The 16,248-nt window shown below is 38.6% G+C and overlaps 1 protein-coding gene across 1 annotated transcript; it reads left to right on the top strand.

Annotated features, from left to right (window-relative positions):
* Positions 1-1,233: 1,233 nt before the first annotated feature.
* LOC139714052 (uncharacterized) lies at positions 1,234-7,154 on the top strand (the record flags this gene model as incomplete). The annotated part of the gene is made up of 3 exons (XM_071625781.1): positions 1,234-1,993; positions 2,903-3,876; positions 6,046-7,154. Coding segments are annotated over 3 exons (1,824 nt in total), but the record flags the coding sequence as incomplete, so codon positions are not given.
* Between the last annotated feature and the right edge of the window lie 9,094 nt (positions 7,155-16,248).

The following is a 16,248-nucleotide window of genomic DNA, read 5'->3' on the forward strand; positions in this document are numbered from 1 at the left end:
ATCGATTTTTTCATATAAGCTATAATTTGAGGACATTGTCTGTTCTGCGAATAAAAAACAAAAACAAGAAACAAACACATGGCCTTACTGGCCGATATATCTCAATCTTCCATCTGAGGATATTTAAGTAAGATATGGTACCCAATACCAATGCCTCACTCACTCAGACGCTACAAAAATGTTTGCCAACGTTCTTTTCCCTACACTAATGTGTGTTTGTGCATAGAGCCTTGGTGTGTAGAATTTCGCTTATTCAATCAAGTTTCGTCATTTTGCAACGTCTGAATGAAAAACACTAATGGACTCGTATCTCTGTTTTTCTTCTTCCTTTTATCTCTGTTTTTCTCAGTCACAGAGTATGAAGTGTTTTCGAGCGCTCCTCCCCTTCTTGGCCTTGCTTGCCGGGGTGAAGGGCGCCCCCACCGATGCTCCTGACTCGTCTAAAGCTAATGTTATCCCAGCCGGAGTAAGTGTCAAAGGTATGTGTATGTAGTTCTCTAGAGAGAGGGGAAAAACAAGAAGAAGAAGAAGACGAATTTACTGCCGTTCTTCCCTAAGGGGGAGCATTCCAGGTCAACGAAAGAGAAACATATTTTTTTTTTACATCAGCTCAATAACATTAGAAGGTCCTCAAAAAAAAATTGCCGACATTTGAAAAACGCCAAGTTTAGTAGCGTATTCCGTGATCAGAATGTAAAACAACTCTTTCAGGTATAAATCATCAATGGAGATAACATTATCAGGCTGTTGATAAGCGAACAAGGTTAAAACGAAGACCAAGAATAGATAACATTTGAATAAAAGATTCAATGTTGTGATATAAAGTATTACGAAGAAATCTTCAAAAGGTAAACGCTGTATCGAGGACGTTGAATTACACTCTGTTATGCATTTAGATATGCCCTTTCTATTTTGCCCCAATGATTCTGGCCTATGGATTGCACGACATTGTTTGCAAAATCGACACACAGTAATCATTGTCTTCAACGTTGCTCTGCAGATGACAAGGTCCTGGCTGATACTTTACCAGCGGGCGCAAGAGAAACGGAGTTAGATTCTCTGACTGAGTATAAGTCAGACCCGAGAAGCTTTGAGGGAGGCAACGGAGAGGACGATGACGCTGGTAACCAGCCGAGTACCTCTTCCAACGTCGCTGGCGACAGCACTGACACGTCGGCGTACTCCGCTTCATTGCCTTCGTGGGTGGTTGACGAGTATTACGAAAACGCAGACAGTGTCAATGGCGCGGATGATTCTGGAAACGAGGTGTCTCTGGAAAGCTTGGAATCAAAACTCATCAGCGAAAAGTTGGAGCCCCTCTACCAGTCGATATCACATCTTAAGTCGCTCCTATCTCAACTACGTGAGAAGGCGAGCAAAGATCTACAACAGCTGGCCGAATCTCTGCCGAGTGACCAGGAGGAGTACAGCTATGAATACTCGGCCGGAACCTCCTACATCTCATTGGCCAAACAGGACGAGGGTCAGCTCTTAGATCTTGAAAACAGTGATGATGTAAAGCATGAACTTGATGGTCAGCGAGAAAGTTCAAACCGCTCCCAAAGTGGTGTCGACAAGAATAAAGCTATCGAAGCAGGAATGACGGACTTCCGACAGCAACCGAGACAGGGTCTTACTCCCGGACGTAGATTTAAACGAGACCTCGGGTGGGGTCCTCGAAATATGGACACATCTGATGGTCCCTCCTTGTTTGACGAAAATGAAACTGAAGCATCTTGGAGCAGTTCCTCGGCAGTCGAATCTTCGGTTGGTGACGGCGAGGAAGACACAATCCCTCTCCGAATCCTGAAACTGAGACAAAATCTCGAGACGGAATCCAAACCTCGGGTATCATGGCTGGATCTTCTCTACGACTTGAGTCGGCAAGGGTATTCACCATCGGAGAAATTTTACAGGAAACGGAGATATCGGGAAGATTTACGCACATTTGCGAATAGCTTACCAACTCTTGAAGGCCTGCGAAAACGCACAGGTGATGCTTTAAGCGATATCGAAATATACTGGCACAATGCACTGTAACTTTGCACTCTTATTTCTCAATGCATAAGCACCTACAACAGGTTCGATTAACCTGTGTTTACTCTTTAAATGCGAGGGTCGTGGCTATGAGGACTTTATTGAAATCAAATATAAACCAACAAAGAATACAAATTCGTTTCAGAACTTAGTTAAAGTTATCTTAGAACTCGTGCATCTTACCGTTGTAAAGAGCAAACTCTGTGATATTATCGACCTCGCTTGTCATATGCGTATTGCTACTTTTTGTTTGGTACTGCTTTCCTAAATTACATTTCTTCACGCGTTTCAGGGTATTGTTTTCTCAGTGCTTAACATTCATTGCACAGAATGCGACAATTAACTTTGCTGATCGTTCTGTCGTTGTAATCATTGCCATTAATTGAAGAGCTTGCTTCCAAAAGGCACTAAATCCATTGAAAAATGATGGATTTAGCGCCTTTTGGAAGCAAGCTCTTCAATTGTAAATCCGATTAAAAGAAAACATTCACTATGACACGTGAACATTGTGTTACCATTCGTAACTGTTACTTGACCACCCTATATAAAATGATATCATTAAGCGTTGAAATGTAATCAAAATTTCTGTGTACACAAGTATTTATAGTCATGCACATTTTAGCAGAACTTTTATGTACAGTGGCGTCATTTTCTCAGAGACCTTTACTTAGTATTACGTTTCTTTGGACAAATGCGGTCTCGAGGTTTATTATTGCTACTGTCATACAATACAACTGCCGAATGGAGTTTTCTTTTAGATGCACTGTCATTTTTATCTTGGCTTGTGATGTTTACTATGAATTGAAGAGTCAGCGGACGACAGGGGTACATTAACTATTCATACTGTCGTATTCTTGCCCTCTAGATTCCACTGACGACGATTCCGACAACGGGGTCTTTGTTCCAAGTCCCGGAACGCGGTATCCTGCTCCGCCGAACCTGCCTCCTCCTAGCAACGTCATTTATCCTTTTCTGTCACCAGAGGGGGCGTTGCCGTGGGAGCCCCCACCAGACTTCGAAGAAAATAATGCGAAGCTGGAAGAGCAGACGAACAGCATAGACATGAGCAACGCATACCAGAAGCGAGTTGCGTACCTCAAGGACATAGAGCGTTCCATCATAAGGGAACCACTTCAGAGCCTTGCGATGCAACTGGCTGGCCGAGACCCGGTGAGGCCTGAAATGGCCATGAGGGTTAGGCGAGTGATGCAGATTCCTCCTCCGCCGCCGTACGGGAGGAAAGTGGTGAAGTCCCTGTACAGGAAGAAAGCGTTCGGCTTCCCTTTTAACGATCTGGACAACAAGCTCTTACAGGATTCATGGGATGCGTCAGCGGAGGAAGATGTTAACGGCCCTCTAGACAGGTACGAGATCGAGGACCCAGTTTCTTTCAGCCAGTACTTGCGGCGTGACCAAGTGGCAGATCGCCGCAGTCATTACCTGAAGGAACAGCTGAGGCGACTATTTACTTATCTAGCAACAAAGGAGGCAGAAGATCAACTCTTAGAGCGTCTTCTGTCCTCAAAGGACATTCCGAGAGTACTTCAGACGTCGTTAGCAGAAGCCGACTCTGCCAGCGAAGCTGACTCAGACGCAGAGAGTTCAGCTGCGTTTCAAAGCGATGATGCGGACAACAAGCAGTGGGGAACCTTTGAAGACAACGAATCAACAGGAGATGTAGACTTGGCCGACTTCGAGAGCAAAGAGGAAGCGGGCGACGCAGAGTGGGAGAGTTCCGATTCTCAGGGAGATGCTGAATTTTTCTCGAATGGATCAGAGTCGGAGGCGTCGATCCCATTAGAGTGGGCCTTCAACACAGACGAAGATATCCAAACGAACGTAAGTGGTAAGGGACTGTACAAAGACCATTTTCATACTTTTACCAAGTTTAGACGTAGCTATAGAGGAGCAATGGGGGATATAGTGGACAGGGCAATTACACCCTGGACAATTACCCCGGACCCTTCCCCTGACCCTAACCCAAATTTTAATCCTGAACCTTATCCTAATCCTAACCAAAACTCTAACCCTAAACCTAACCTTAACCATAATCTTTACTCTAACCTTATCACTAGCCAATATTTAGCCAGGGGATAACTGCCCTGATACAATAGTGGACAACGTTCGGTCCTCTGATACAGTAGACTCCCATTATAACGAAGTCCTTGGGACCGACAGTTTTTTCGTTATATCGAAATTTCGTTATAACAGAACAAAATTAACAATAGAAGAAAAACCATAGAGCGGAAAATGTTGAGGCCTGAATTTTTACTTCATTGTAACCGGAATTTCGTTATTATCTTGTTCGTTATAACGGGAGTGCACTGTACTGCGAATCATGCCAGTGCGAGGACATCCATCATCATTCCGTGTGAACAAATTGCAAAAATTAGTTCCTGACAATGCCGGACTAATGATACTTGCTGATGCCTCTAGAATAGTAGTAATAACTCTGTATCAGAGGCGACCTTATTTGCTAGAAAAATTCACAGTATCGTTTTCATCATTATCTTCGTTATTTCCATTTAAATATCCAAAGATCTTTTCCGGAAACATGACTTTATGACGTGATAATTATCTCGGGCTGAATATTCGTGAGAGTGTAATCTGCATCTAACGTGGATGCGAAACTGATGGATAAGAGTCAATCTATTCATGTAAATTCAAAGAAAATAATGAAATACCCACGTCAAAGAATGTTCGTTTGTTTCTTGTGGTCATCTCAAGGCAGAAATAAAACCAAACCAAATAAAAAAAAATTGTACTGGTGAGTCTGTAGGAGCCTCATGTGGCATATTGATACAAAGTTGTTTAATGATAGCATTTACAATATTGTTAAAGATACTTGCTGGGTTGATTTTTTTTAAACCATACTAGCTAACTAGAACAGATTGAGAATGTTTTGCATACAATTTCATTTCCCACATGTTTCACTACATGAAAGTTGCAAATATTACATATCGGCAAAACTATGTGACTCTACAGGTAAAAGTTACTCGTTTCATTGGACACTTATTCCTTACACCTTATAATCTAAGGAGAATCTTCCGACGTTGCCAAACAAAGTCTAGCAATTATCCTTGAAATATGTTAACTCATATTTCCAAACCAACTGCTCGTCATTTCTGACGTGGAGACAATTTTGGTGAGTTAAAAGGCAACAAAAATTTACGGAAAAAAAATATGTTATAAATCATTAATTTGTGTCTTTTTCTTTTCATTACTTTGCATATTCTTTAGATTTTTTTCAACCCATCGTCACTGATCATTATAGTTAAAATGATGATGATGATGCATGACCTAGATTTGAAAGACACATTACAGGAGCTCTGCCTGCTTGCACCACAGTTTTGTCTGAAAGTGACATTTGAGGCAAAATTGCATTTTATAATTGCATCACGCTTCAAGCGAACCTTTCCCCGTCACGTTGTCCATTACTCGGACATAAGAAATGTTGTTAATTCCCCACTGAACGAGACGCTCTTCGCGTTCATTGAATGCTAATGGCGTGAGTCCTCTTCCAGGACGGAATCTTCCAAGCGTGGTAATATAGCGTCTCACCATGACTAAAAGTCGTAACGTTATCATTTCAAGTCCAATTTTAATTTTTTTCCCCTTCAGAACTGCGGCGGTAAGTTACAAAATGGGAGATTCAGTTAGAGAATGGTAGAAAATGCCCTAAAACAACCACAACAGCAACGACAACAACAACAACTAACGAAACCTGAAATGAATGCACTATGTCTAAGAATAGCCACTGATAGCTGTCGGTGAAAATTTTACAAATAGGTAATTACACGTTTTAAAACATGCAGGCAAAACGCCTTAAAGACTTGCTTAACAAAAATCACACACTTACAACCTATCGTTTTCGTTTGCCATTCATTTGAATTTGCCCGTCCGTATTACTTTTCTTTTGCGTCATATAGTGTGTGCCACTTTTCCATCTCATCTTTGAGTCTTTTTTGTGGTATCTCCGTATATTTCTTTGTCTCTTCTGTTTTACAGATTCTAAAGGTCATTGACGAAATGAAGCAGCATATACTACTTCGGAAGCTCGCCGAAATCTTAGAACGCGCGACGGAGGATGAAACATAGAAAGTCTACAGCGGGCGGACATCTCATATGCCTTCTTGAAGTCTCGTATCTCACTTTCACGTCTCGCGTTGGCCGCAAGGTCGTCACCACATGCAATTCTCAAGTGCTTGTCATCTGTATTTGTGACTTTGTAGCATACCTCTGTCTGTGAAATTACACGATCGCCGTTGTTCTCTCTCACCGGAAGTCAACGTACCGCTCCCAATCCCAGAACGATTTAAAATAGATTTTTAAAAAGTCAAATAATCAAGAGGTCCTGCCATGTTTTTTGACACGTGTCTCGATAAAGTTGTCATCAAAAGAACATCTTTCTTGCCGTAATAGATGTCATCATCATTGAATGACTTGTATCTGTGAAGAATTTAAAATGGATTAGAATTTTACCTCTGCAAATTTTAAGAGACTCGGACGCATGACACCACGATGGTAATATCAATATTTGATAGTTATGTAACTGTGGCGTTAACTTGTAGCTTTATCGATTTTGTCACTCACAACATGCCTAATAGTTTAGGTTAGTAACCCGTTTGCACAGTTCATGACTGGTGTGTACGTTTAAATGTTGTATGTAGCAAAGCTGTTTTAGTTTTTGATAACTTCTCTCGGATTGAAAGACGACTTGTGATCAATCACTTGTCTGTAGTAAAAGATTGCTCCCTATATATATATTTGAAGAGTTTGGTTGCAAAACGATTTATCTCCATCATATCTGATTTTAAATGTTTGCCATTAAAGCTGCAAAAAAAGGTAAAGAAAATGAGAAGAAAATATGGGGTATATTCAATCATAACTTCCAGCATAATATACGTTATACTGTTGCAAATGAGGTATCACTGAAAAGGTTCAATTTCGCTCTATCTGATAATGGACTTATTTTAAAATGTTTAAAAATGGCACTTAATCCCTTTTTGCGATCAAATTCTTCACTTCTTGATCACGATATGACGTCAAATTTGCTCTCTGTTGGACTATTGTATACCCGTGTTTGTTTCAAGGATTGCTTTCTTCCTTTCGACCATAAATGATATTGACTTGCGGACAACGTTTGACTGTGAGGAAAGCAAAATGCCAACTCGATTGCAATTGAATTCTTTAAGGTGACTAGTCGCAACTGTTCGACTCATTTCATCCGTTCCACTTGCATAGATAATTCAAGCGTATACTCCCATGACTCAATCGGTCATTTTTGTTGTTGTTCATCATTCTTGTGTATGTTTCTTTTCTTGATATTGCTGCTCCTTCTGAGAAATGAACTGAAGGTAGAGGTAGAGTTTATTTACATCGAAGCAAACATAAATATCTCTGTTTATCGACATGTTTCCCATGCGTGCAACATGGAGGGGCACGTTTTCTTACTGCTTACTTAAGTCTTCAATTAGTATTCAATGTTACACAGTGGTATTCGTAACTAATAAGTTTCTCATGCAAAATATCAGGTACACTCACCTTACATTTCATTTTATCAATTTACTGTACAATAATGTACTTTACGGTGAGTTATGGTAATATAGTGTATTTTCTCCATCACACTGTGTGACTACATTGGTAATCCCACACACTTTTTTTTCCATTACGGTAATCAAAACGGCAACATTTCCCTTAACTAAATGGCGCAAAGATAACTTGAAAGTTTACAAGCGTGTACCATAACCAGCTTCATGGGTACGCCTTACGGAAAGGTGCAAGATGATGAGCAAATGATATTTTAATTGTTTTTTATCTAAATCAGTGTTTACTTCCTGCTAGAATATTACCAAACTTAGAGTGGCTAATCAGCATCGAATGACTAAATAACTCATTTTTGTTTCCGATAGAAATCTCCTGACAGTAACGTTGCTTCGTAAAATTTTTTTTTTAAACGATATAGTACGGTCGAATTATACATGCACTTGATGTTGGATTTATAAATGTCAATACCTCTCACTGTCGTTGAATTTTTTATTGTTCATTCTATTATTTTGCTGTGATGGATATTTCTCACATTCTCTGCATTTACATTTTGATTATTTTTCACAACTGCTCTCCAAGGATGAATTCTATGCCGTATCCCGAAAGGTTGATAATGCATAAATTACTATTCAGTTCCATCCATCCATATACAAAAATCAAAGGCAAAATCAAAAGAAACATCTACTCTCCATGTTGTGTCCCCCCCCCCCCCCCCCCCTCAGTGACAATGTCTCCTTTTTTGTCTGTCTGCTCTTCTGTCTCTTTGTCTCTGTCTCTCTCGCTCATCTCAAGCAATGACACATTTTTACTGTATTCAAATTCAAGCATTGCCAACAAAGAAGAGAACTCTCTGGCCCGAATTTACGAAGTAGGTACAATCTTTGTCCATGGTTTAAACCATGGACAAAGACCGTAGTTTTGTATGGGGCGCCAAGTATTGCATGGTCTACCAATGTTTCGTTACGAAATCAGTCATTTCGTTACGAAAATGTTACGAATCATTGATCAATCTTAGTAGCCCAATTGGGTGACCAAAGGATAGATTTGGTGGCTCGGTACCAATTTTTACCACCACTAATGTTGAGCCCTGGTTATAGAAATGCATGGTAGGCCGTTATTATAAGCAAATGCTTGACAAGGATAATGGCTTCATGATAACGGTGGTAATGACGAGGAAGAACAAAAAGAAGGAGGAGGAGGAGGAGGAAGGTGAAGAGAAGAAGAGTATTAGTAGATTGAGTCTTCAGCGGCTACAGAGAACGTAAAAATGGAATATCATCAAGTAACGAACCAAAAATATCATCGACAGCTCAATGTCTTGTCCCAAGAGATTATTTTCATCCTTTCCGCCGTGTGCGTTGCAATGCACATTCAATAATTCTATATGTTCTTTCATTTTCAACAGATCATGATGTTTTGAAAGAGGGAGAACCCCCCCCCCCCAAAAAAAAAAAATAATAAATAGATAAACTAGATAAAATTAGAGCATTTATTCTAAGCAAATGTATATTTTTTCGGCTAAGGAGAGGTAAATAATTACATCTATTTCTAACTTGCGCGATGTGAATTAGGTAAATTACACAAGACCCGACTAGATGCGTTCATACCACCCACCAATGTCTTAAAAGCTCATAAGGCTATTCATCAACTGCCAGTTCTGGAAAAAATGGCGGGCATTGCCGCAAATCCTTTGTCCCATTAGAAGAGCTAGAAAATCCTTTCTCGGGATGTAATGTAAGCTCCTTAAGTCCGATACCGTTAGGCGAAGTCTGATGATGATTCAGACAATGTAGACATCATGCAGCAGTTGTTGCTACTTAATATGACCTTTTATGCTAAATTAGTATTTTGCTCGTGTGTCGCACGTCCTCTCAGTATAAAGCACAGCGCTGTGTACAATCACGAGAGCTTGTAAATCTTCACTGAAGGTGGACACTTGACTACCTGCAACAAGCGAGAAGACAATGGAACGCCTTTATACCGTTGCATTTAGGTCTATTTCTTGCTTCTCTACGAAAACAATTGTCCGTTTGATATTATTGCAGTCAGTTTCAAGAGATTTGATGTGTTTAATGACGCTCATTGATTGTTCCATTGTCTTTAATCGTAGATAAGAGATCATAGACCAACAGTATACACACGCAATGACTTAAAGCACATACACATACATACACATCAGACACACATGCATGCAAGCACTGAGAAATGGAATCTTTGTATTCGTTTGCTATCCGCCAAGAGAAAAATTCACCTGTAAACCCTGGGTCGATTCGATCAGAACTTAGTATCATGTTATAGAGCATTATGTGGGTGTCCAATGTGTGGGTGTATCAGGGTGCGTGTGTGTGTGTGCGTAAAACAGCGAGATTCAGTAAATTCAACACACGCACACCACTCAAAAGATTACTTTGCAAAAGCGAAGCACGTATTGTATACTGTCGTTCTTGCTCTTGTTTCATCCAACGCTTTAATAATGTTTTCGACTCACGGCGATTTGGTTTCAGAAGTAGCGTGAAAGTGGTTTGTCAAGAATCGATTTAATCGTAGGTCACTCTTGTCACAGTCTATACGTGTGCTGTTTGAGTGGTGTAGTCATGTCTGTAAGTATATCGCTGACATTGCTTCGGACGAATCCACCATAAGTTGTTGAAAAAAAAATTACAGAAAAAAAATAAATGAATGCTTTCTTCTTCTCAGATCTTTGTGAGAAAATTGATATTCTGTCTCTTTCATTGCAAAATTCTACCTGATAATTGTACCAGAGGTGAAATGACCTTTGACCTTGTAGCCGTATTTTGTGTTGTTGACTTTTTTTTTCTTGATTTTTTTTTTCTGTGTTAGGTTTCTTCGACGCGCATGATTCGCCGGCAGTCTCATGACATTCGCGAAGCATGATTTGTGGTACATAATTGAATGTTGGAACACAATTGATCCAGAAAATAAATCGACAGTGAGTTGAGTCTATTCTGAGACATTGCCTCTTGCTTTCATTAATATGAGTGATATTTACCAAATCGAAGAAATATCATCGTTACACGTATATTTTACTGTTATATATATATATATATATATATATATATATATATATATATGAATATAAACAGTATATATACATATATATATATTTACTTATATACATATGTACAGTATATATATGTATATATATATATATATATATATATATATATATATATATATACAGTATATATATATATATATATATATATATATATGAAATATGATGCTGATACTTTCACCGAACGCTTTTGTCATCTTGGGAAGAATGATATAGTTGAGACAATGAAGACAGAAGATGTCGCACGATGCCGGCTGGTGGTAGAAGCTTTCGACCTTAGGTCTTCGTCAGCTTCATATTGTCTGTTACTGAAAAGAAGTTTTGAGCATAGTGTATGGAGTAATGGACATAATAAACTGAGCGTAGTTTCGGCATGAGTTAACGACTTCAGGAATACTTAGCAACATATTTGGCAATCATTTTCCTCCTGAATTGCGCTGATGTTCGTTTGGTTACCAAGATGCCGATGTCGCGCAGCTCTCCTGATGAATCGTGAAGAGTCGACTGCCATTTTCTTTGAATATCCTCAGTTCCGTTTAGGCAGCACATTTTCTTGATGTCGACACCTCTGGGAGTGAGGCCTTCTTCCTTGTATAACTGAAGAAAATCCCTGTGCAATGGAGACGATAATTCATGAGCTTAGTGTATTCGCGATGCAGTCGTTGATTTTATCTGGGTGCAGGTCATTGGAAAGTGTGTCTCGGGTGTGTGTGACAACATTTCTGCATGCGATACCGGGTGCACGCTGGTTGATGGTCGTTGTGTCGGTCGTAGTTCTTGTTGCCATTGTGGTGAACGTGGTGTTGTTTGTTGTGTGGTGTTGTAATGACCATAAACTGTGCATTCCTTCGTATGGTTTGCTATGCTCAAAACTTCTATTCTATTTTGTATAAACGAACAATATAGCCGGCATCGTGCGACATCTGCTGTCTTCATTGTCTATATATATATATATATATATATATATATATATATATATATATACATGTATATATATATACATATATATATATATATACATATATATGATATATATATTTAATGTACAATGATATACAATAAAATCGAATTTAGTTGAATTGCACATATATATATATATATATATATATATATATATATATATATAATTAATATAAACTGGCGGGGTGTTTGTTTTTTTTTTTGTTCTCTCTCTCCCTCTCTGGAAGCCCGTTCGAGCCACTAAAATCTTTAAATCTCCCAAATAATATTAAGCAGTGTGTCTCTATATCTGCATTCAATAGAAAATATAAAGAATATGTTGTAAAATCATATACGTGCAACAATGCCTTCCTGTAATAATTCCCTTTATGCTGATATATGTGTATATCAGTAGTTTTCGTTTTGTCTTGTTTTGATTTGTTTTGTTCTTTTTTTGTATTGTGTCATAATTGTTGCTGTTTACTAGGGAGAAGCCTTGACAGGTCAATGGTCTTTGCTTCTTCCTCCACACCCTGTATTGCATATGATTGACATGTTGTCCTGCATTGTTCATTCTTTTTTTTAACCAGTTGTGCAAGTTGTGGAAATAAAATGAAATGAAAAAAAAAAAAGATCTGAGATTTGGTGGTCCGAAAAAGAACTGATGCTCGAAATAAGCGGAAACATAGCAAGGTAAGATAACATGAAAATGGTTTTGAAATGGCTGAGATATCCAAAAATGAAGTAAAACAAAGCGATCCTAATAAGGTGGGCCCCACCTTTTATTAGGCTCCTTGGTTTTGGATATCAGTCATTTGAAAACGATTTTCATCAAACAAACTTTGAGTCCCTCTTAGAATTACATGCTCTTTCATGTTTCATATGAGGTCTCTCATTATCTCGTTAAAAACAAAGTTGGAAACCTGAAGCCCCATCTCAACCAAAACTGAATCATCCCTTAAGCCATGCTAGGCCTACCCAGTCATAACTCGGGGAGCGCAGAAAATAATGTGCAGTATTTTATAAGCTTCTCATACTTTTGGAGCAAGTTGCGCTTTGTAATAACAAAGCAAAGACGACGAGAAGGGGTTGGGAATCGGGAAGGTACTTAATGTTATTGTTATTGTTGTTGTCGTTGTTGTTGTTGTTGTTGCTGTTGTTGTTGTTGTATAGCAAACAATCCCGAGTTATATATCTCCTACCATGTCAGAGCGTTCTTCGCTTCATCTCTCCGTCCCCATCGCCTCCTCCTCTGCTTTTCCTCCCTCATCTAATTCGTTAAAATGTATTCTCCTGGACGTCTTTCTGCAATATGGGTTAGGTGATCGATCATTCATTTGGTTTCTCAAGTAAAAGATTGAACGCGTGAACGCAAGTAGCAGAATGATACTGAAGCTTCAAATCTGCTCCCGTTCTGTTGCGTTGGTTTTCGCATCGTCGTCTACAGACAGAACACAATACACGTGCTTTCACGCCTCCATTTATTATATGAAGACCTGACTATAAGAACGACCCAAGTCCAATTTTTGGCCAAATTCAGTTTGACATGAGAAATTTTAGCTTATGCAAGGACTCATCTTGTGTATATAAATGATAAATCCTAATTACCCCCGGAAGTGCCTGAAAAGAATGAGTTAAATCTTATATTAATGTAAGAATGAAGGAATTGGGTCATTCTTACATTCATATAATAGCGCCCTCTCTCATCCTTCTCTCATCTCTATAGCAGAATATCATGTATATGAATCAAAGAACGACCCAAGTCCACCACACAAAATGGCATAAGTGTCATAATAATATATGTTTAATTTGTATATACAATGTTGCCTTCCCATCACAGTTAAATAGAATATTACTGGACAAATAAAAAAGATTTAAAGTTTTTTTAGTTTACTCGAAATGGTCTTCCATGGACTTGGGTCGTTCTTATATTCATATACTCATATACATTCACACCAAATGATTAGCTAAGAGTATAAAACAACAACAACAAACAAACAGAGGAGAAAATATATAGGGCCTAATTCTTTCCGCATTATTCTCTCACCCCCCCCCCCCCCAAAAAAAAAAAAACAACAACAAAAAACCCCAACAACAACAGTAATCCTATGAATTGAGAAAGAGGCAATGCATTCTTTTCATGCTCGAGAATCCACAATCATGAGATATTTGCCATATTTCTCACGATAATTCACCCCAAAACAAGTTGTTTTCAGTGAAATAGACGGAATGAGATTGGTTAAGCTATAAAAAAAGTGAATAGAAATTGGACGAATCTCTACAACCTAACGTTTGGACACCAGCGCGTCACCCGTGGCACGTCGTCCCACGAGAAGCGTCGAAATGACCGTGTCACCTTATGCCACTTGCTTGTATATTTGCCACTTGTTGGGAGCTACGAAACATCAAACATTTACCAATTTGCAGGAAAGCAATCGAATTCCCCTGTCCGGTGAGGACGTGATATCAGATATCTCATTCCAGAGAGAGGCAGAGTTTATCACAAACAGAAAAATTAATGTTACCTGTCCTCGCAGTGGACTTGTAAAATCAGTGACATTTCAGGCACGAAGTAGTTACTGCATTGTACTGAGTACGTTGAGTCCATTGACCGAGGCAAGCATTACCCCGTTGAGGCCTCACGCTCCTTTCCCGGGCTCCCATTAGAAACCTGTGTTGAATGCAGCATATTCCATAAATCATAAAAAATCAATCGAATCATAGAACTTTTTTTTTGAATTGAAGCAGATGAAGGGAAATTTTCTCTGCTTTCAAGGAAACAACATAGTTTGGGATGTTTTTCAGTTCTAAAAAAAGTTAAGCGCCTCCATACGAGACTAGTCATCCAGTCACTCTCAAAAACGATAAAAATAGCAAATTACCTCTTATATCAATAAAAATTCATTAAAAATACAAAAACACTGATTCATTCAACTTCTTTATAGCCTGCAGAAGCTCCTGTCCTCAAGTAATGTCAAACACTACCAAAGGTGGCAATTTTCCACTTGACTGATTTTTTATGATTTTTTGGGTAAAAAATAGCATTACCTCATCTTTGTACTGATGCCTTCCCTGTAGGCAATGCGCGAGTTGAATTAGGAGCGTGAGGCCTTGAGGACGAGCTGCTTATGCTACAACATGCGATCCCAATAGACACGTGTCCGAGTGTACTCGGGACTATTGTCTTTAACCCTATAAAGCCCAAGGGGGGGGGGGCACATTGTGCCCCCCCTACCAGATTTTCGTTTGCCACTCCTTCGTCCTTAATCCGATTTCAACCAAATTTGGTGACTTTTCCTAAAATCTTATTGCAAACATTTTGATATATAATTTAGCTATATTTGATGTTGATGGTTGCCATGGCAACCATAAACTGACAACCATGTCAGTCAGATTTTGCATCTTTTTTCTGTTCCCATTTCATTTAATAGCATTACAGTATATGAAATGGGTGTTTCTTGGCTGAAATTTGTTGAAGAAGCAAAATTTGAAGTAATTATGGTCCTGGAAAGTTTTTCTTATTATTTCCTTTGTTTTTATGTGACAAAGGCATAAAACAATAGATATAATAGAGATAATTGAAAACAATAATATTTTCTACAGATTGCCCTTATATTTTGAGTTATTTTGATTCCTTCACCCAAGTTATGCCTCTAATATCATTAGTTTATCATATTATTAATTTGCAATCTCAAAATTCCACTATCATGCAAATATGAAATGTTATAACTATACATGTTCGCATCCCAAACATTTCATCTCAGGTCTCATAATGTATCACTATGTTGATATGAATAGCGCCCCCATGCGGTGAACTTGAGAAATTTCAAACATAACAAATAATAAAATTCCACTTGCTTATCATTTGTGGCAAATATGAAAATGATTGGTATATAATAAGACATATATAATGGGGATAAAGAAATCATACCGAAAAATCATGTTTTTAGCATATTTCCTATGTATTTCTTTATATTTTTGTAAATAGCGCCCTCCATGGGTGACCTTGTGAAAATTCAAATGTATGGTCATGTAGAGTATGAGTTACTCTACCCACGTGCCAAATATGACTATGATACATCAAATAATAAAAAAGTTATATAGGGGGGGCACAATGTGCCCCCCCCCCCCCCCTTGGGCCTGCGAGGGGTCAAAATAGCTTGGGCTTAATAGGGTTAACGGGTCAAAGGGAAATTCCAGGCCAGTTACAAGTTGTTTGAAAGAAAAGTAAAATATTGATTGCATATCAGTAAAACTTTGATCACAATTAAGGGTTGAGAATTTATGAAATTTTAATGATTTCCTGATTTATGCAAAACAGTTCTCGAACAGTTGATATGAATATCATGCAAATGGTTAGCAGGTGATGTCATCGCCTAGCAATTTTCCATTGTCTATTTTCCAAGAATGACGAAAATTCTAATCTTCTTCAATAGGAATGTCAATCATTGTTATTCCTGGCTGGATTACATAAAAACAACGATCAGTTAGATATAAAAAGGATAAGGATTTGAGACTGTGGCATAATCGCGCTTTTAACAAACAAAAAATAAAACATTTAGCATGGATACAAAACCACATTGAATGAACATTAATGTCTCTCATTATTATACAGATTTACCATGGTAACGACGAACAAGATGTAATGC

Source organism: Diadema antillarum, unplaced genomic scaffold (genome assembly GCF_040938485.1).
Source record: "Diadema antillarum isolate AM-2024a unplaced genomic scaffold, OU_Dant_1.0 seq00002148_RagTag, whole genome shotgun sequence".
Classification (NCBI taxonomy): domain Eukaryota; kingdom Metazoa; phylum Echinodermata; class Echinoidea; order Diadematoida; family Diadematidae; genus Diadema; species Diadema antillarum.